General features: G+C 42.0%; 1 protein-coding gene across 4 annotated transcripts in view; it reads left to right on the forward strand.

Annotated features, from left to right (window-relative positions):
* The window catches only part of MAPKBP1 (mitogen-activated protein kinase binding protein 1), a 162,294-nt gene that overhangs the window by 70,047 nt on the left and 69,589 nt on the right, over positions 1-22,658 (forward strand). For all 4 annotated transcript variants that reach the window (XM_054970917.1, XM_054970918.1, XM_054970920.1 and 1 more), the window contains exons 4-5: positions 16,080-16,142; positions 18,667-18,724. In XM_054970917.1, coding sequence (XP_054826892.1) covers positions 16,080-16,142; positions 18,667-18,724 — 121 coding nt within the window. The remainder of the gene's footprint in view (positions 1-16,079; positions 16,143-18,666; positions 18,725-22,658) is intronic.

A 22,658-nucleotide genomic window follows, 5' to 3' on the forward strand; every position in this document is an offset into this window, starting at 1 on the left:
GAAGACGTCAATGAACAGTAGTTACGGTAAGCGCAACTCTGTTTTCCGTATTTTTTGCGCAATGTTCCGGGTCGTTCCGAGGGAAGGTAAACAGTGTGGAAATGGCCAGAGATAGAAACATAGATGATAATGGAGAAGGGAAGAGAAGGGGGAACCGATGTGATGTAACACCGTCCCATGGCCCACCTCAAAGGCTGTCAGGAGCCTCAGCAAGATGGTCGACGGGCAAGATGTGAAGCCTGCCTCGCCCCTAGCAGGGGTACACATAGACCGAAATACAATGATGTTTATGGATTTAAAAAATATGTTTTGATGTAACAGTGTTTCTTCCTTTGTAATCAGAGATCCATGTGCTTCAGGAAAAACTCTTTTGTCATTAGGAATGAGATTTCTTATCTGATATATAATGCAACATACTGTTGTAGCCCTCATCCTCTCCCTCTGTACTACAACCTGTGTATTTTCTGTTTTAAAACTAGGTGCTTCAAAAGATTTCTTCCTTTTAGTTTGCAGTGCTTATGTGCAGTAAGTGCTGTTTTAATGCTCTCTGAACCAGTCATTCAGTGATGACTGGGGAGACTGTCACGCTACAGTTGGGCTCTTGTTATTTTTCCAAGCCTCTGGGACTTGGAGGCGGTAGTGATGCTGCTTGGATATAATGCAGAAGAGAGTGCTTATAGTCTAGAAAAGCATGGGGAACAGACAGTGCACTCACTGTGTTGCAGATCATTTCCTTGCTCTGCGCTGTTCCCCATGTGGCTTACTTAATTGAATGGAAGCACAGAGAGTTAAATCGTTTAATTTATTGCCTGTCCTAATAGTTGCTGTTCTGCTTTCTTGCAATGGAATCCCTACTTCCCAACCCTAGCAGTTTTTGTTCATTTTTAAAATGAACAACTCCTTTTTAGTTTGTACAGTAACGTTGGGATGTGCTGTAGATGTATATGGTATTAGGTTGGGAGGAGAAGCAGATGGCTTTTTCATGCAGAAGTGCTATGTTGAATGTTTGTCTAGGAACTCTTCTTGAGAACAATATGCTTTCAAGGGAAAACTTCTATGCCATGCTATATTCCATGCTATATTCCACAACTTCTGCGTTATATTTTTTGTGCCTGTTTGCAACCATTATTTTTCTGTTGTGTTGCTGGTTTATACAACTTTTAAAAAATGGCAATAAAGGAAGAAGCATCCCTATGAAGGGTTACCAAAAACCTGTAGAGTGGTGTACCTGATTAATGTGCTTTTTCATGCAGAAGTGACGGCTATGTTGAATGTTTGTCTAATATATAAAAAAAAATCTTACTCCTTTTATAGAGGCTTAATATATTGAAATGAGCAGCTGAAGCTTTTTCATGGCAAGGACGAAAAATACATCCCATTCAACCTCCATTAAAGAGAGAGTACACTTTTATCCAGGCTGTTGGCAATGTCCATGGGTTAGATCTGTGGAAGCTGTCACATCTACTTTTTCCCTAAGGTTACAGCTTTGCCCTTGTTGTGAATAGTGTAGGTGGATGTATCCCTACTGCTGAAGCAAGTGGGCTGACACTGTCTATTTTTCTACTCTGTGGCAATGATTTCACTGTCTCCCACAATTAATGGCAACTCCCATTCAATTCAAGAGAGATTTATGCAGATGTTCCTAATAGATTCCACCCATTGTTTCTCTGTCATATGTTGGATAACTTCTCTGACTTCAAATCGGAGCCAAGCATAGTTATCCTTTATAACTTTTATCCCAAGATCTTTTACTTTTTATAGCAACTGCCTGCATTGGTAGTTTGCTGCAGCCTTTTTGGAAACATTAATTTCTTCATATCCTTGCCATGTGTGTGTGCATGCACGCGTGTGCAAGTGCAGACATGTACTTGGTACAGTAAGGTTGTCTTTTTTCTTCCCAAAAAACCAACAACAAAAAATTAAACCTTGTCAGATTGCTGAAGGAAAAGTACTCTCCAAGTATTGGAGAATATTTGTTCTTACATGCATTTATGTGTGTGTACATAACACAAATGCATGCGAGAGAATAAATATTCTCCAAGACTTGGAGGATTCATGGACAATCATTATGGGTGGCTCTTTCTCTCCTTAGAAAATCTTCTTTCAGCATTCTGACAAGGTTTAATTTTTTTCCAAAGTGATCCAAAGGCATTTAATTAAAAAAAAACATTTGACATATATGTCCAAAATTGTTCTACTGACAGTTCTTTTAAAATATATCTCATGTTTAAGTGTTTGAGAATAATGTGCTCTGAGTCTGGGAGACAGGATATCAGTTGGCCACTGTGTGAAACAGAGTGCTGGACTAGATGGACCACTGGTCTTATCCAGCAGGGCTCTTTTTAAGAACTTAAATTCTGCCTTTGGTCCTTCTCTCTTTCTCTCTCTCTCATAATTTGGTCACATCATGAGAAGACAAGACTCACTGGAAAAGACAATAATGCTAAGAAAGGTGGAAGGCAGTAGAAAAAGACCCAAAATGAGATGGCTTGACTCAATATTGAAAGCCACAGCCTCCAGTTTACAAGATCTGAGCAAGGCTGTTAATAATAGAACATTTGGAGGTTGTCGATTCATAGGGTTGCAGTTTGATGGCACATAACAGACATGCACTTGGTACAGTAAGGCTGTCTTTTTTCTACCCAAAAACCCAATAACAAAATCCTCATCAAGAATCTTTGATGGAACTGTTGTTGCTAAAAGATGTTTTCAAAAGCTAGTAAACACTTTTTATCCTTGGCACTCCCCACCGCCCCCGACTTCCCTGTCCCTGGGAATTTATGGGTATGGGTGTATCTCATGTAATTACAAAAATTATAATATAAATCATGTCTTCTCCCCAGGTGTCACCCTGTTCAGTTGGTGATTGTTAATTCTAGTAGTTTTCTGGGTGTTGCTGTTTTGACTTCCAGATAGTTTGGTGCATTCCACAGGGCAGATGGTTGTGTTCTTTGGAAGACTTTTTGGCTGGGTAGGATATGTTGTAGCAGGCAATAGTTTTAATAGTAGGGAGAATCTGCAGAAAATATATATGAGATGGTGAAGGCTTTTGGAATCAGAATGATTTGGCAATAAGGATATATTACAGTGCAGAAATCTGTCAAGTTAACAAGCTTCCTCAGTGCTAGCATCCCCACTAGTCTCCCCCTTCATACTATTAATTGAGGTCAAGCAGATCTAAAACAGATGGAGTGTTATGCATCCTCAGCAGAGCAAAGCCTTAAGCTCTGCTTGATATGTACCTTCTGATAGGGTCCTGTGAATTATTTTGCAAATTGTCACAGAAAATGACTGGGGGATGGTGTAATAAGCAATAAGGGCATTTTTGTACATATTTGGGAAGGCTATCTAAGGCCAGTGTTACATCATGGTGTCTATTGCAATCCTGTACAGTGTGGAAGTACAATCATACATCTTTAAATGCTCATGTACTATCTAGTTCAGATTTCCCAAAGACGTGCACTGTGGTGTTTACATGCATGATTTATTTTCCTTTTTCATGCACATACACTGATGCTATTTATGAGTCAGGCAATGATCATAACATGTGGTGATACCCTAACTTCTAATGAAATCTGAGGAAGCAGACGCTCCCTTTCTTTATCCTTTACTTATTCTGTACTTCATCAGTTATCCTGAAAATGTACTTATTTTTTTCCCAGGACATAAAGCATCCTAGGGGAGTACAACCAGTTTTGATTGGGGAATTGGAGTATTAAGGTTAAATTATATGTTTTAGGACACTGTAGCCGACACTCTCTGTACTACAGACTAGGGTTGTTAGGTCGCTATATCCTTCTGGCAGAAGCGGGGAGAGGAATTTGGCACTTACCTGGAGCTCACACGTGCTCCTGGCACCAACACGATGACATCACTTCCTGGAAGTGATGTCATTGCTCCGGTAGCGGGCTTGCTTCCACGCTTTGTGCAGGGCTAGTTCAGCTTGTTGGGGGCTAAAATTGGCCCCTGTGAAGCACAGGAGCATGCTCACCACCAGGCATGATGATGTCACTTGAGGGAGTGACATTGTTGTGCCTGCTGGGAGCTTGCCCACTGTGCTCTTGCCTGGGAGGTTCCTTGCCTTCCAAGCTTGTTCCCTGCACCTTCTGCCCCCCGCCTGTCAGGTAAGTGGTAGCAGGGGCAGAGACTGGGAATGGGATCCCTTGCCCCCACTGGGGGAATGGGATTCCTACTGTAGAAGCATGAACTACTGCTGAGCGAAGTGTTCTGTTGTGCTATGTACTAAAAACAAAGTGAAAGTGCTGCTCATGATTGGAAGCTTTATTTATCTATGGAAGGCTAAAGAAAGAGAGGGGCCTGGGGGAGACGTGATGGTGGTGGTGGGGTAGGTAATAGGAACCTGCATAAAATGCCTTTTCTTAAAGTGCCTCAGAGGGATAGATCTTAAATCTCATTTCTTGCATTATTGTCCTGTCGTCTCCTTTGCAAAATTTGATTTATAACCTTGAGCCTACTGAAGGAGATCTGCAGGCTCCAGCTTTGTTGTAGATAAACAGACTCTTGATTTAAGTATGATATGCACATCCTAGACCATGAGGATGTGTGAGGAAAGAAGAAAATAAAGGATGCTGCCAATCATAGTGGGTTTAAATTGATCTGCATGGTACGTTGGGGAGATATTGGAATATTGCAGTTCCATCTTTTGAGACATTTTAGCAGTTGTGACAAATGTACTTATGTGACTTGTTGTGCCTGGTGTGCATGTTCTAGGGTTAATGAAGAAGTGAAGAATGTTGCAGTGAAGGCTCGTATGTCTACTTTAATCTCTTTTTGGTTCAAGGGCTGAATGCCCTCTGTATGAAATACATGAAATTGCCTTACACAGAATAGGCTATTGTTCCATTAACCTGAACTATCAGCAGCTCTTTAAAGGTCTTGTGTTGACCTGCTTGCAAATGCATGTACTTTACCACTAAATTTTGGCCCAGTGGTTCTTGGTAATGGTTTGTGATTTATTTCTTTAAACATTGACTCAATTTCAAAACAAATGCTTTGAAGGTCAGGTAAAAAATTGTGTAGTTTTGTATGGTTAGTAGGATGCATGCAGTTGGAATGAACTGTAATAAAGCTTTAAAGCGGGCTTCCACAGATTCTGGTATTGGCCTCTGTCTTTTAGAAGAGGAGTCAGTGAATTTGTGGAGGATAATTTTATCAACATTTGTTGTCCATTGGTTAGATCCATCCAGTGATACTTTTTTGCTCATGCTTTGTTCACTTTAGGCCAGAGAGTTTTGTGAGAGTGAAACTAAATCCAAAGAACCTCTTGTGAAATAATTGTTTGCAGAATCGAGTAGGTAGTGATTTCCCTTCTGTTTGCTGTTCTTTAGATATTTCCAAATGGCTAAAGAGAACCTCCATGTTTACCAGTTGTATGCTACTGAATCTCAGTTGGTGGGGCCACTAGAGCTGCAAGGTTGTGGACTTCTCAGAAACAATCTCTGGCAAGTGAAATGCTTGAGTAGATGGGCTCATTGGTCTGTGAGCTGTTAGGGCTTTTATTTGTTTATTCTTAAGTTCTTAGCAGGCACTCAAAAAAGAATCTTCCCAGATTCCATATGATTAAGAGCCTCAGACTGAATAGTAGTCAACGAAGCTAGCACAACTACATTCATGGCATACATGTCCTGAGGAAGTAAGAAACGGAGCTATCTTATTTTAGTTCTCACATGTGACAAGAGACACACCCAGTAATTCCCTGGAGCCATATTTCAGAGTCTCATCTACAGTACATCCCATTTCAGAGGGTGGTATAATCTCTAATTAATTTATAGCCCTAGCAACTTTTAAATATACACAATATGATAAATTCTGTTTTGTGGTGTTCTTTGTTAATTTTCTCTGGCATCTTGTGAAGCATGAAACATGTATCTGTTCATCGTTCATGTCTTCTGTGTAGTCCCACAAGGGATCTGTGCACGCACGGTCCAGTCATGGATGTTCTAAAGCTCCTGGAGGCATGAGATGCTTGCCTAGCGTTTTTGCATGCTTACCCCCCAGGTGCAACTATAAAAGGTGGGGCAAGCAGCTCCCTCAGTTCTTCTTTTGCTGCCAGTGAAGAAGGACATCTCTTCTTTCTGCTCCTCAGATCCATCGAGCTGTATGCAAGTCCAAGCCTTCGGTTCCATTGTGTCGAAGGCGCTTTTCAAGAAATGATTAAGGATGATAAATTGACAGTGAGATCCTTGGGTACCACACCTCTCCACCAAAATCCCCCTTGGCTGTACCCACCTTATAATAAATACAATTGGTTCCATTTCCAGCTGATGCACACATCGTCCAGAGTCTCTTGACAGCCCTCTTCCTCAGCCTCCATTCAGCCCTTCAGAATAAAAACAAAAGACAGTTCCCAATCCCCAAAGCATCAATCTGACTCGAATAAACAGAGTTTTTGGTTCCAGACCCTCTTGGGCCCTGCCAGGCAACCACTCACTTCTTCTGCAGACCTGTGAGTCGATCACCCAGTCCTTTGTCAACCAAGGCCATTATCTGAAGTGCAAGGCAACTCATCCAAACATCCCACCTCTGCCCAATACTCTACCTCCCCCTATCCTGCTTATAGAGGAAGTGCAGTCATTGTTAAAGAAAGGGGGCATAGAACCAGTTCCATCCATTTGCATGGACGGAGTGTTTTCCCGGTATTTCATTGTGAACAATAAGTCAGGGGCCTCCTGCCCCATTTTAGACCTTCATTACCTAAACAAGTTCATAATTTTTAAAATGTTTAAAATGTTGTCATTAAAGAATGTTTTACTGTGTTGAAAGTACAAATTTGGTTTGGTATTGTTAACTTAAAGGATGCATATTTTCAGATTCCAATAAATGTTCACTTCAGAAAGTTTCTTCACTTCCAATGTGGCTCCAAAAAATACCAATTCAAGGCTCTACCTTTTGGTCTCTCTGTTCATCATATCTTTACAAAAGTCATGGCAGTAGTGGTGAGCCACCTCAGATAAAAAGAGTGTACAATTTTTTCCTATCTCAACAACTGGCTTCTAGTGGGCCAAAGCAGATAATCTCTGTCCCCGCACGTATCTCTGGTTCTTATCATCCTCAACCCCCTGGGCCTTAGGGTCAGTCTAGAGAAGTCATCCCTGGTTGCCCAGCAGAAGGTGGTATTTGTGGGGGCAGTCCTAGACTCCTCTCAAGCCGTTGCCTTCCCCACTCAAGACAGGATAATGACATTTCTCCTCACCTGGAACAAGATCCTCTCAGACAGGCACCAAAGTGCAAAACAACTTCAAAGACTGTGAGGTTTTATGGCATCTCTGACTCTTATAGTTCTGTTTGCCAGGCTGAGGCTTTGTCCCTTCAAAACTAGTTTGCCAGTGTTCCATCCACACTGCCAGAACCCGCACAAGCTGTTCTGCATCCCGAGACTCATCCACAGGTCCCTAAAGTGGTGGAGCAACAAACAGAACCTCTTAGTGGGAATCCTATTTGTTTCTTCCCTCATACAAATCTTGATAAACACCGATACCTCTCTGTCGGTTGGGGTGGGGCTTGTTCTGGGACCACCCAGGTAAAGGGAGTGTGGTCCCCTTAGGAATTGTCTATGCATATCAACCTCCTTGAACTCAGGGCAATAAGATATGCTCTGAAGTGTCTGGTTTGCCTAGTAGAAGGCAAGAATGTACAGATATGCGTGGACAATACAGTTGTAATGTATTACTTAAACAGATTCTCTCCCAGGAATCCTTACTAATGGGCTATCCAGCATCAAATCAGTCTCTTTGCCATACACATAGCAGGCACGGACAATATTCTGGTAGATGCCCTGATTTGGTTCAAAACTCAGAACTACAAATGGTCTGTCCATGGGGAGTTCCTCCACCCTATTTTTGCAAAGTGAGGGCATCCGACCATAGGCCACGTATCTCAACAGAAAACGAGTACGGTATTGCTCAAGGTCAGGGAAGGGAAAGGCCTCTCTTAAAGATGCAGGGTGGATAAAAATCAATGATTTTTTTAAAAAAATAAAAAAATTGGATTTTTTTGATTTAAATCGGATTTTTTTAAATAAAATGCTTTTTGAGGAAAATATATTACCATCCAAAGGTTATTCCATCATGAAATAAAGATTAGTTTTTAATTATGCAGAATAAGGCTGTATATGTTTAATTTTTTTGGTAAATAAATTCCATTAATCCATTCACAATGTCATGCTCTTCCAGAGGTTTTTGTAAGAATATTGGGCAGTTTCTCTGCCTACAAGATATTATCACAGATGCTTGGTTTTGCAGTTCTCAAAACTGAATTTGTGTCAGCTCAGCAGAGATCACATGCCTCTTCTTCACAGCAAAAATGTTATAACATGAACAGAGTTGAGAAAAAGACCTTAATCCTATTGTTCTACAAACCTACGAAGACAGAATCAACCCCTCCAGTGCTAAGTTTCAAGAAGTTCAGTGAATAGAAACAATATTTTTCTGATTGTTTGGAGTGGAATAGATCTGCACAAGAAGAAACTAATGTGAGGAGGGAGAGGCAAGCAGTACAAGATGAAAGTGAAACTTTTTGAGCACAGTACTGCACAAGTCTTTGGATCTTTTGTGTGTATGACCTGAGGTTTATCACATTCTTTCCTTGGAGGAAAAAACCTATAATGGCAGCAGGCCGTAAAAGAGACCCAGTTTGGGAATACTTTAATGAAGTTCCTTTACCTATCGGTAAGGCAGGCATCTACTTGCATATTAAAGTTATACCAGCAAAAATTAGTCTTTATGTAGAAAACTGATTTAAATCAAGCCTTAATGACTCGTGATTTAAATCGTGATTTAAATCGTGATATAAATCAGTTTGATTTAAATCAAATCCACCCTGCAAATATGTCTTTCAGATTCCTTGGTCAGGCACCTTCCTGTATGCATTCCTCTGTCTACTGTACCATTTACGATGCTAACACTCAGCAAGATAAGGGAAGGTTCCTTGGCAGTCATAATAGCCCCTTACTGGCAAAGGCAGGCGTGGTTTGCCACTCTATTTTAAATGGTTCAGGGCAGAATCTACCATTTTCCTCCATCTTCACACCTGCTACAGGACAACGTGGTTCTCCACCATGATCTGGGCACTCTAAAACTGACAGCCTGGTTCATCTCTCCCCTGGACTAATTTTTTCTTCTCTGGTTCAAAAGATCCTATTAGAAGCTAGAAAACTATCCACTAGGAAATCATATCTAGCCAAATGGAAAACATTTTCTCTTTGAACCAACATCAACAATCTGAACCCTGCCCCATCTGAAATGGCTACTAGGTCCACCTAGCAGCCATTTCAGCTTACCATAACTACATAAGCAGAAAATCTCTCTTTGCCCAGCCACAGTGCAAGTCCTTCCTTCAAGGTCTAGCTAACCTATATCCTCCAGCATCCAGGCCAGTTCCCCAGTGGAGTCTCTCCTTGGTTCTCTCCTGAGTCATACATAAACTTTTCCTCTAGCTACCTTCTCCCTTAAGATAATGGCAGCTAATAAAGTAGCCTTTCTGGTGGTCATAATCTTGGCTAGGAGAGTGAGTGAATTGCAGGCCTTGAGATATGACCCTTCTTTCATGTAAGATCTTCACAGATAAGGTTGCTCTCAGTCTGAGTCTCCATTTTCTGCCAAAGGTCATCTCCAGGACATTGCCGTACCTGTATTCTTCCCTAAACTTAAGGATAACACACACAGATTTTTTCACAGCCTAGATGTTAAAGGTGCTTTGTGCTTCTATTTGGACAGGACAGATCCTTTCCGACAGAACCCTAATATCTTTGTCTCATTTAAAGGGTGCAGTTTCTGCACAGACTATTTCAAATTGGATAATGTGGCTCATTAATGCTTGTTATAAACAGTCTAAAAACACTGCTCATTGCACATAAGAGCACATTCTACAAGGGCTCAGTTCACCTCGTCAGCCTTAAAACTGGGCATCCCTCTAGTCCAGTTTTGTAAGGCAGCACCTAGTCTATGCTGTCCACATTTATCAAGCATTATGCCATTGATGTAGACTCCAGAATGGACACAGGTGTTGGCAAGGCTGTCTTGAAGAGTCTCTTCCATTAAAGAGCTTCACACCCACCACCTGGGTAAGTTAATGTGCTAATTTCCCATGTGGGACTGTGCAGAAGATGGCAATGAAAACAGGGTTGCACTTACCTCTGATTGTTGTTCATCAAGTGGTCTTCTGTGCAGGCACCATGAGCTCTTTTTTTCTTACCTAACTTCTGCACTGGCAGCTTAGAGAACTGAGTGAGGGAGCCTCTCTCCCTGCCTTTCATAGCTGCACCTGGGGGAAAAGTGTGTGAAAAGGCTAGGCGAACATCTCGCACCTCTAGGAGCATTAGAACATTTGCAGCTGGCTTGCACATGCATAGATTCCATGTGTGCCTGCATAGAAGACCACTTGATGAATAATAGTTACAGGTAAGTGCAGCTGTGTCTTCCGTCACTGTCCTTCACACTCTTGGTGGCAGCAGTTTCTGGCAGTTCCCTTTATCAGTAGCTAAAAAAAGGCACTTATAATTCATGTTGTTGCACTGTAGTTCTCTCCCATTCACTCTAGACTTCATTCTTTCACACATTTAATTAACAAAGTTTATTTGCTTGCATTGGGAAAAGCTATGCAGCCGTGTGTGGCAGTGATTCATACACTGTCTCAAGTGTTCTTCAGACTACAGCTAGAAGTGTGCAGCAAACTTACAATAAATGAAATGCTTGAGGTTGGGCTTGCTTGAGGTTTAACAAGAAGAATTGGTATACTTTGTGTGTGTGTGTACATCCTGTTTTGGAATAGGAAGAGTGGAATCACCACTTTTTTCATGGCAGGGTTGCTGTGACCTTAGAAGTTGTGCAATAGCAGTTATGGTTGTTGTGGATTTTCTGGGCTGTATTGCCGTGGTCTTGGCATCGTAGTTCCTGACGTTTCATCAGCAGCTGTGACTGGCATCTTCAGAGGTATAACACCGAAATACAGCGATCTCTCTCGATTTGACACTGAGAGATCGCTGTCTTTCGGTGCTACACCTCTGAAGATGCCAGTCACAGCTGCTGGTGAAACGTCAGGAACTATGATGCCAAGACCATGGCAATACAGCCCGGAAAATCCACAACAACCATCGTTCACCGGCCGTGAAAGTCTTCGACAAAATAGCAGTTATGTTTCCAGTTTACTTGTTGTGGTAGGTAGTCTCGCACCTCTGCCTCTGTTCAAATGAGTGGTAGTGGGGGGTGGGGGAGGGGGAGATGGCAGTGATGCAGCGATGTCACTTCTGGCTAAAACCTGGAAATGATGTCACTTCTAGGTTTTAACCAGAAGTGATGTTGCTGGCATCAACTTTTGTGTTGACATCAACTTTTCCCCCTCAAGGTTGCATGCTCCTGGCAGCCCTGAGAGGCTGACAAATTTGGTAGATGAAGCATGTCCAAGAACATGATTACAGTAAGAAAAGCTATACCTGTTGATCTTTACCCTGTTACACTCAGGAAACTATTCAGAGAAAAGATATCAAAGTATCTAATTTTTAAAAAAACCTGCAAGTTCAATCTGTTTTCTGTTAGGCTGCTGAGGAAAGAATTTAAGACAGTAGAGTTTGAGAAAGAGATGAGTCAAGCCAGGAAAAGGACAAGGGGGCTTTCAAGAGGGAAGTAAAATTTAGAAAAGAACTAAGGCCTCAATGGAGTTGAAAAGGTGTGTGGGGGGAGTCGCACAGAGCTGTTTGAATGAGGCAGATAATATGTCACTGTGTCTCTGACGTCTTATTCCTTGTTGTTCCATTCCTAAACTTAATTTTCATGGGGAAAATACAACTCCCCTCCACCCGCTTACCAGAACTACTTATTTCTTCTGGGGTGCTTTTGCATCAAGTTGCCCAATTCACAAGTCTTATGTTCTGTGGCTGAAGGGGTCTTACCTATCATGCTAGAAAACCTGATGTCGTTTTTCTTCCAGTTCAATCTAGTGGCTAATTTATAATAGTCCTTGGCAGAAAATGCTTCCTCCTCTCATGTGAGTTTCTGGAGCTTGTATGTGCTGCTGGTGGAATATACCCTCCCTATTATTTTATTATATATTTATTTATGTTATTTGTAGTCTACCTTTCTCACTGAGGCTCAAAGCAGATTACACAATGTAAGTCAATATGATTAATGACTGGGGCACAATTCAATAAGTTATGAATTGTAGAAAATTAATAAAAAGCATAAATCTGAACACACAGATGAAACATTGCTGAAACAAAACATAATTAATTTGACACGACATATTAAATGGTACAGAACCTACACAAGAGGAGCATGTTTACATCAACAGACTGTACCCAGTAGTATAGGCTACAGTCCCTTTACCAAAGCTTCTCTCTGAGCCATTTCTTACAGCACAGCCCTATTGCCTGAGTATAACAACCCTCTTGAATAATTCAATTTTCAATAGTTTGTGGAAAGCCAAGAAAGTGGAAGCTCTCCCGACTTCTTCAGGCCAGCCATTCCATAAGTTGGTAGGGGTCATCACAGAGAATACACGTGTTTAGGCAGCTGTAGATTTTGCCCATTTACATGGTAGTTTCTGCAGAAATCTCTGTTCAGATGAATGAATGTGCCATAGTGGAGCATAGGGGGAGAGGTGGTCCTGTAGATAAGAAAGGACAAAGCCTTGAAGAGCTTTGTATGTGATAGCCAAAACCTTGAATTGAGCCCATGTTCTACCTAGCTCCTGATAATTAAGCTGTGACACTCTGCAACAGCTGGTGTCTCTGAGTTGACTTTGAAACGAGACCCATACAGAATACATTACAGTAGTCTAGTCTCAGTGTTACCAGATGGCCCGATCGGCTGTGTCAAGTTAGGGGACCATCTTCCAGACTAGTTTGAGATGGGAAAGGCCTTTTTAGCAGCTGCATTTTTGGAGGATCCTGTAAGGAAATTGTCAGCCCAAAGCCAGGTTTTGGTAAAAATGGCTGAACTCAGGTTCAGAATTGTACGTGTTGTTAGGCTCCGACCTAGTTCAGATATGTGGTGACTGGGCTGATCAATAACACCTGCAGAGCAGTCTCTGAGTTTCCCAGTGATTCGACCTTGGGAGACTGTTTTCAGAGAGGCTCTATCTGAACTCAGATGAAATGTTGATTAACAGCTGAGCCCTGATTGGCTCTTGAGTTGCCGGGTAATGCAATGAGTCCTAAAAAGGATGGGTTCTCAGCTTACCCAGCTCCATCCCATTCCTTTCCTCTCTGAGCTAGCTTTGTTTGACCAAGCTCAGACCGTAATGCAAGTATGCCAGAGAGAATCTGGAAGTTGCATGCTGTTCATCATCTCACCATGTCCGTATGCTGAACCAGCTAGGCATGAGAATGGGCGAGGGATGTGCACTTCGGGTTTCTGATTCAGGTAAAATACCCAAATCGGACCCAATCCGTAAAGATTCAGGATATCCGAATCAAAGCTTTCCAAAGCATTTGTAATGCTTTGGGGTTGAGTTTAAAGGGCCCCGTCGCTGCTTGCAAGCAGCAGCGGGGCCCTTTAAACATCAACCCACCCTCAGCCCAGGCCCCCCGGGCCCCCCAGCCCCCCAACCCCCACTTACCTTGCAGTCGGTAGCAGCAGTGGCTCTGGCCCTCCCCGCCACCCTGTGGGGCTGTGGAGCAGCGGCGGAGCTGGCTCCAGGCCGTTGCAGCCGACTTACTGCTGCTGCTACGCTGCCGCCGCCGCCACAGCCCACCACCCAGCTGATCCCCCTGCCTGACAGCCAGGTAAGTGGGTGGGGGGTGGGGGTGGAGGGGTTGCCCCAGGGTGGGGGGGAGGTGGGGTTGGGGGAGTTGCTCCCTCTCACTTAGGTATGCTCCGAATATTTACGGAGCATACCGAAGCAAGTAAAAATACCATAATTCCGAAGTGGCTTGCCGCTTCAGAATTATGGTCGGGTTGCACACCCCTATAGGGGGCTTGAATTCTACTGGATGGGTGAGATAAGCAACAAATGGATGCCAAATAGAGATGCCTAGGTAGCTAGCTCTCAAGTGTTTAGATAGGCAGATTTTATGTAGCGACAGTAAAGTTTTCTTATTTTAATGTCTGTTGCCTGTGTAAAAGTGTTTTATGCTTTTTGCAAACACTCCTTAAGCTAATAAACTTAAAATTTATTTGAGATGAGTCTACAATTCATGACTTGGGCATGGGTACACCCCAGAATGAACCTGGAGGTTGGAAAGCCAAGGCCTTTGGGAAAGGGAGAGCTTTTGGTCTCACAAACAAAGGGAATGTGTCCCACCTGCCTGATTGCTGAAGTAGCTGTGCTCAGTGCTTAGAATCAGGAGGAAGGGAGGTGGTCCTCCCGATGGACTCGGGTGATCTTTAATAATACTTGGCCACAGCAGTGTACCTTTCATCTTTTCTTCTCCCATCTGCTATCTTTAAAAAAAAATATGTAGCTGCTTTGTGATGTAGTGGAGAGAGTAAGAGAGATGTTTATTAAAAGCTGTATTTCATGGTTGTTGGCTACTATTGGGAGTCTGCCCTGTCAGCAGAGATTGATAGTTTTATGGGTGTGCCACCTCAAGCCTTGGAAATGAAATGTTTGTATGCAAAGCTAGTAAATTTTCCTGTAAGCAGTTTGTATAAACGAATTGGATATGGCAACAGACTGCTTAGTGTAGTTTGGCAGTGACCCTGCAAAGCGGCTCTGAGCTGTTTCAACAAATGTCCTTTGAATTTGAAATGTGACTCATATTGGAAGGTTAGACCTAATAAACCTGATGGTTTTTAGTGAAGAAATGGAATTGGAATTCTTGATAGAGGCCTGTTTTCTATTATCACTTTGCTTTCTTAAAAGGCTCTCTGTCCCTGCTGCCTGCTGCAAAGGCATCTTTACTGTAACTTTATCAAAGGCAGCGGGTCAGAATTAGAACTGCTCTTAACTTTATAAAGATAATAGACTGTATAATATTGAAATATTGGCAAAAAGTTAGCATTGTCATTGTTAAGTAAAGTATAAGTAAAAGGTAATGATAAATATAGGGAAATAAGGATTTTTTCTCACTTTTTAACATAAGTAGAAATAGGTCAGAATTTTTAATAGTACTTTACCTTATTACTCTTAAAGATTATTATTGTTTATAATTGTTATTTTTTCTTTACTATTACTAGAATAATGAGTAGAAATAGGTTTGAATTTTCCATGTGTTGTATATTTGGAAAAATATTTATTTAATAGGTTTAATTATTATTTTAATCACTAGTCTAATATCTATAAAGGTTACAACTTTTGTACTTGAATAATCCTTGTAGCACACAGTTTTATACCTGCTTTGCTTGTCCTGCTTCCCCCCTTCTTTTCTGTACTCCCTTTAAATTTAAAAAAAAGAATTGGAACTGCTCTACACATTCAAAAGAATTGTGTGGTACTGTATCATTTTGGGATGCTGGTTGGAGGAAATGCATTATAATATGTTCTCCCATGTTAAATAAAAAACTTGTATGTATGCACAGTAGCACATATAGCAAAGGACTCTAGCCTGGCCTTCTCCCTAATACGTTAGTCCTCTATGTGAAGGGAATGATGCCATTTCAACCCTTCTGTACATTCAGAAGTATGTACCATCCAGGAGGGCTGTATTTTAGGTTTTATTATCAGTGCAAACATTGGCCTATAGATGGGTGATGTTTGTATAGCATGAAGAGGATTCATCAACAGAATGTTCAGTTGTTTCTGATAAAGTGATTGCTATACATGTCTTGTTCCAACACTGTCCCCAACCATCCAAAAGTGGCTGGCTTATGCAGCATGCATTTGGCTTCTGATCTGAGAACCCTGGCTACAGAGTAATACAAGAAGCATGCCATTCCTGTTAAACCTTTGACATATATGAAGCAGATGGCTCTCATCCAGTGGATGGCTGATTCAATTAAAATGTTAACAAAGCAGTTCCTTTATCTGCCAAAATGCTACAAAAGATTCACTTGTGTTGTTCCCCCATATCTCTTCTCCAAAGTGTTCTTTACTAACCACTGCAAAAGAAAAAAGTATCAGTCAGTAAATGTATCCAAAAGGCTCTTTATATGCATTTATCATTCTTTAAAATTCTTGTTCTGTAGGTGTGTTGTTGTGCTCTTCAATCCCAAGAAAAACAAGCAGCATCATATTCTGAATAATTCCAGGTGAGTGAAACCCAGGGTTGTCAAGTGGTGGCTTGCTTTTCCTTCTCTGGAAAAAGAGTGAGAGACCTTTTTAAACTTTAGCAAGTGGTGGAGACTTATAATTAAAGACACCTTATTCTTTCCTCTGTCTTGAAGCACTTGTAGCACAGACTGGGATCCCAGGTTTTAACAGACTGGTTCACTTGAAATAAATAAATAAACCCAATGTAGCATGGCTGGCTGTTGAAATGTGTGAAGGGCTGCCCATGCTTTGTGTTTTGTAGCATTTTCTTCTGTGCTTATACTTGTGTTGTGGTAAAATCAAGTTTTTACTTGAAATGTTGCCACTTTAAAGTCAAGGAATGGCAGGTTCAAACAGACTAAGAATTACTATTCACTATCCTGGTCATTCTGACTTCCCCAGAAATGTGTTTGAGTTTTGAGTTTGTGCAGAATTCTGTTTTGGCTTGAATCCCCAAATGTGTCACTGCGAGGAATAGATACCAGGAGTACTGACAGGAGAAAGAATTTATCCATCTATGAATTTTAATTCAGACTTGTCTGCAGGATTTTTATTATGGGTCAGTGGTGTATGTGTTTTTTCCCTCCACTGTGCAGTGGCTGAGTTTGTATAAAACATTTTGAATGAACTTGATTAATTTTCCTTCACATTGATAGAAAAATTCTAACCAGTGTTATACTTTTAATCTTTTCTATTTATATCATATTCTTACTAATTAATTTCAGGTGTGTAGCCCTGTAGTAGAAGAGCAAGAACTAGGTCCAGTAATACCTTAAAGACCAACTAGATTTCCAAAGTATGAGTTTTTGAAAGTCAGAGTCTGATGAAGTAAGCTATGACTCTCGAAAGCTCATACTTTGGAAATCTAGTCAGGCTTTAAGGAGCTATTGGACCCAGATCTTGCTTTTCATTAGCTAGCAAAAGAACTTCCCAAGTGGTCTGTCATGCTGAATAATCATAGATCAGGATTTCTTGGCATAATGTTGGTGTACACCACTGGTGTAATGTACTGGAATATTGGTATTCCACTGAACTAAAGGAATTTAGGACAATGAAATGCTGACTATAGAAGTTACCGTAGAAGTTGTATGCTGATCATAGAAGTTATATGACTGTGATGAGAACCATATAGAGATTGATATATTGTCGAAGGCTTTCATGGCCGGAGAACGATGGTTGTTGTGGGTTTTCCGGGCTGTATTGCTGTGGTCTTGGCATTGTAGTTCCTGACGTTTCGCCAGCAGCTGTGGCTGGCATCCTCAGAGGTGTAGCACCAAAAGACAGAGATCTCTCAGTGTCTCGAGAGATCAGTGACACTGAGAGATCTCTGTCTTTTAGTGCTACACCTCTGAAGATGCCAGCCACAGCTGCTGGCGAAACATCAGGAACTACAATGCCAAGACCACGGCTATACAGCCCAGAAAATCCACAAGAACCATATAGGGATTCTTTTTAAATTGGGTCACAGCCAGCAAGGTGTTACTTGAGTATTCTGTACTAATTATTTAAATACTCAAAAATCATATTTGCTTTCTAAATTCATTAATAACCTTAAAATATTTTTATTGGAAAAGCATCAGAGTTATCAGGTGCTTGAGACTTTGGGATACTAACTACATTTATGTTTTCAAAACTTCTCTATCAGACACAGGCTGATAATTTTTTTCTTTTTTCATAATGATGGTGGTTAAGATTTTAGCACAAGCTTATGATTTTTTTAAAATAACAAAAGCAAACAGTGGAATGTTCATTCAATGTTCCATGTCTCCCAAGTTTACTGTAAGTAATTATGTAGCTGATGATTTACTGAGAAAAAACATGGTGGTGGTATCCCTCATCAGTTGAAACTTTGCCCTGTTCTTAATGGTCAGAATACTTGGCCTTTCCAAAAAACCCATTAGGGATCTGTGACTGGATTACCCAATGTGTAGTTTACTTAAAAAGTAGCATCAGGTAGAGTTAAGGTTGCCAGATGGGCTCAATTCAAAATACTGGAGCCTATGGAGAGGGAGGCGGTGGCAGCACTCACCTTAAGAATGATCTGTGCATGCATGCTCCCAGCTTCGGTGCAATGATGTCATTTCTGGAAAGTGATGTCATTGTGCAAGGCTGTACAGCCCGCCTCCTTGAGTTTCTTAGTGGTGGGGCTGCATAGCTGAGGGCAGGCTGTGAGAAGCCAGCCTGGCTAGCTGACTGGCTGTCATGTCCTGACAGAGGCTACCTGCCTGGCCCTGCTTAGCTCCCTCCCCTTCCTCACCATTCTCTTCTCTTTCTCATCTCCCCCCCCCTCCCCTCCAGCCAGGTGTAATAAGCTGTATATCTTGAAGAGCTAGATAGGCTAGACTTCACTGTTTGGTGCTCTTTCAAATGTTTTCTGCAGGGCCATAGATATGACAGAGAAGTCTATCTGATACAAACTGGCATGATCTTAACTTATAGTCCCAAATCCACCCCCCAGTGTGTTGGGATGAAGACTCCACTACCCTCAGGTGTTTCACAAAATGCTTTTCTTTTTCTATACAGGAAGACTATTACAGCCCTTGCTTTCTCCCCTGATGGAAAATACCTGGTTACTGGAGAGGTAAGCTATGGAGCTTGAAATCCTGGCTAGCTTTTGAGCTGCCCATGTGAGTGGCAGCCTGAGTCTTCTGATTAGAACCTCAGAAGTCACGTTTAACAACGTGACTTCTGAGGTTCTGAGGCTTCATATTTCGACTCCTGCTTCTATAGCCTTCCCACCGGTGGAGGATCTGTTAGACATTGCTCACAGTGTGTGAAAAATCTATCCTCCTGCTATTTCTTTAAAGATTGAGAAGTATTACAAGCTCATGCAGCAGGCTCACCCCTTGCTCTTTAACTACTGTTGCCCATTTTCTCTGGTAGCTGAGGAGGTACAAGTGCGGTATTGTCAAGGTTCTTTATTGGCCCTGGCTGATAGAAAGGGCAGAAAATTGAGTGCACTGGATGCAGATATACTCATCTGCAGCTTTCAACTTTAAAATTACAACCTTTCAAGCCATCTTGTGCTCCTACAATTTATTTCTCTGGGAGAGGGTCCTTCAAAGGAAGGCTACTAAATTAGCCAAACAACAGACGACAGCAGGAGAAAACACTCTGTGGATTGTTTAGCCAGATCCATGGCTTCTGCCGTTGTTATTAGGAGTCATGCCTGGCCACATTCAACAACACTTCCTTGGGACAGAAAGAGCAAGATTAAGGATTTTCCCTTCGAGGGCACATTGCTGCCCCTCCCCCCCAAAAGAGGACAGACAAATCCTTGAGCCAAATGAAGAAAAATCACCAAACTTACCAATATCGTCCTGGAAGGTATCCCTACCATCAACTCTTTGGTCAAGGATCCTATCCATCAGCTCAACGCCATACCACCAAGAGGTTGTTGAGGCCAAGAGGAAAACTAACCCAACCTCATCCTCCTAAGCCTGCTCCTCAAGGACACAAACCTATGTTCTGACTAACCGACTCTGAGTCAATCACTCCTATGTTCCTTCTGAACAGATTATATCCCTAGCTCTCTATGGGATACTGTCACTAACAACTCTTGAGTCCTTTCTATAGTTAGACAAGGTTATTGTTTATATACATTTTTTCTGAATATCCACTGTTGTCTATGCTCCTCAGGTACAGGGTCCTGTTCTCCCACCCTCAAGAAAGCTATTAATGGTTTGTTGGCCAAAGGCATCATTCACAGAGTTCCCAATGACCCTTCCCCTCTGGAGTTTGAATCCAGGTATTTCCTGGTAGAAAGGAAGGATAGGGGGTGTCAGCCCCACTGTAACCCGAATAAGTTTATTAAAGTTCAAAAGTTTTGCATGCACATCTCTATACATCCCAATCACAGGAAGCATCTTCGTTTTAAATATAGGTGAAATTTCCAATATATGGTACTTCAGCTTGGCCTCTGTGCCTTGTGTATTCACCAAGTGTATGGCAGTCGTAGTTGCATCCCTTCAATTTAAGGGCTGCTTTGCATATCCCCTACCTGGATGATTGTCTTCTAGTAGCGGAATCTGCACCGCTACTTAATGACTATATCCGCCTTGTCTCTAACACTGTCTCTAACCTAGATCTTTTGGGGAATTGAGAAAAAAAATCTATTCTAACCCCAATAGAACTATACACTTGGGAGCTAGACTTCTTTCCTCTGTAGGGAGGGCCTTCCGTTCTGCTGACAGAACACAAAGGCTGTAATCTTTGGTCTGTCTGTTTACTGCCAAGTGTTCAATCTGCTTTATTAATTCAGACACTATCTCTGTTGTAATATTTGCTTGGTTGAGAATGATACAACTACAAAATTGTGTTTTTACATCACCATAATCCTATGACAACCAACATTTGAAATTGTCTATTCCCAGGTCTATACACAGATCATTGCCATGGTGGGCCCAACCCAAGAACCTAATCCAGGGGTACCCATTTGGGAGAGTCTGCGCTGGCATTTCTATAACCACCAATGCTTCAGCATTAGGATGGGGTGCTCATTGCAGCCCTTCCTCAATTCATGTTAATTGGTCACCTACGGATTCAAAACCATTAATATTTTGGGACTCAATCGGTCCATCATTCCTTTGCTTCTTTTGTAGGGCTACTCTGCAACAAGACAGTTCAGATTCATGTGGACAATACCACAGTTCTATATTATTTGACTGGGCAAGGGGGAACGGCATTGCTAACTCTCTGTGCCAATGCTTCAGCTCTGTGGGAATGGGCTATACGAAACAATCTCCACAGGCCATACATATTGTGGGTGTGAGGAACAACAGAGTGGATATACTCAGCAAGGTTTTTCACACTCACAATGTGTGGGCAGCCAGTTTGGTGTAGTGGTTAAGAGCAGCAGGACTCTTAACTGAAGAACTGGGTTTGATTCCCCACTCCTCCGCTTGAAGCCTGCTGGGTGACCTTAGGTCAGTCACAGCTCTCTGGAGCCGCACCCACCTCACAGAGTGATTGTTGTGGGGGTAATAACAACATACTTTGTAAACCGCTTTGAGTGGGTGTTAAGTTGTCCTGAAGGTCAGTATATAAATCGAATGTTATTATTATTAAGTACATTCTGTCCACTTTTCAACAGTGGGGATTCCTTACCATGGATCTTTTTACTACTCGGTCCAACACAAAGGCCAGATGTGTTTGTCTCCTAGAGGACACTAAACCCCCTCTCTAAGGGATGTCTTCCAAATTCCTTGGACCAAAGAGCTCCTTTTGCCCTCCATTACCAGGATATGTTGCAGAATTCATCATTTCTTTTTTAAGGACTTTGTCCCAGGGTGAGTGCCTCCCTCCGGTAATGCCAGACATTCTACACAGTGGTCAGGTATGGCACCACACTGTAGCAGCCTTGAAGCTGACCACGTGGCTACTGAACCCACCAGATCTTCTTTCCCAGAAGAGGTGGCTCAAACCATTTTAAATGCTGGCAAGCTACCCACATGCACCTTCCTGTGGTAACAAGTGGATCCGTCTCAGGTCATGATTAAAACCCAAAATGTTCTCACCTTTCTTCTGGCCATTGACACTTATCTTTGAATACTTGCCACTTAAATAAAAACTGGGCTTGTTTGTGTCCTTCCATTACAGTACACTTAGCTGTGATGTCAGCTTTTCATGAGAAAGTTGATGACAAGACAGTTTTCTTCTATCACATTTCTAAGGAATCTCTCAAGGGTATCTTCAGTACCTTTTTTCGAGAACCTGTCAGTTCCTCCATGGAGTATCCCTCTAGTTCCCATTTAGGTAAGATTGCCACCCTTGCATTCTTGCCTCTTTCCCTGTTATCTTGGAAAGTGATGCTTCTGGTTGCTATAACTTAGGCCAGATGGATGGAGAACTCATGGCCCTTCAGGATACCCTCCATTTGCTCTATTTAGAGAACATTGTCTTGCATAATAGTTTTGAAATTCTCTCCGAAGTGGTGTCAAGTTTCATTCACAACAAGAGATTATATTGCCTGTATTTTTTCCAACACGGCTTCTGAAGCAGAATGTACCTTACACAATTTGGATGTGAACAGGGCTTTATTGTATTCTTAGACAGAACAAAGGGTTTTCACAAATCTGGATCCTCTCTTGTATATTATTGTGCTACGGGAAGGCAAAGTTCCGTCCCATGGTGATTAGAGCGCACTCGACCAGGACTCAAGCCTCGTCCTCAGCATTCCTACAAGAGGTCCATCTTCGAGACATTTGTCAGGCTGCCACATGGTCCTCAGCTGACACCTTCATAAAACAGTACTCTATTGACACAAATTCCAGAAAGGAGTCAGCAATGGGAACAAGTTTCCTTATTTGGCTGATCCACTCACCCTCCCCCATTGGCTGAGTAGCTTGCTATACTCCCAACGTGGAACTGCACAGAAGACTGAGGACGAAAACAGGGTTATACTTACCTGTAACTGTTATTTCTCTAATGTCTTCTGTGCAGGCACACATTTCCTCCTTCCTGCCATGCTGTGTCTTTGCTTATTCTGTATTATATCTCCAGTGTCTCAGGGGAAC

This window comes from Eublepharis macularius, chromosome 2 (assembly GCF_028583425.1).
Source record: "Eublepharis macularius isolate TG4126 chromosome 2, MPM_Emac_v1.0, whole genome shotgun sequence".
In the NCBI taxonomy this organism is placed as follows: domain Eukaryota; kingdom Metazoa; phylum Chordata; class Lepidosauria; order Squamata; family Eublepharidae; genus Eublepharis; species Eublepharis macularius.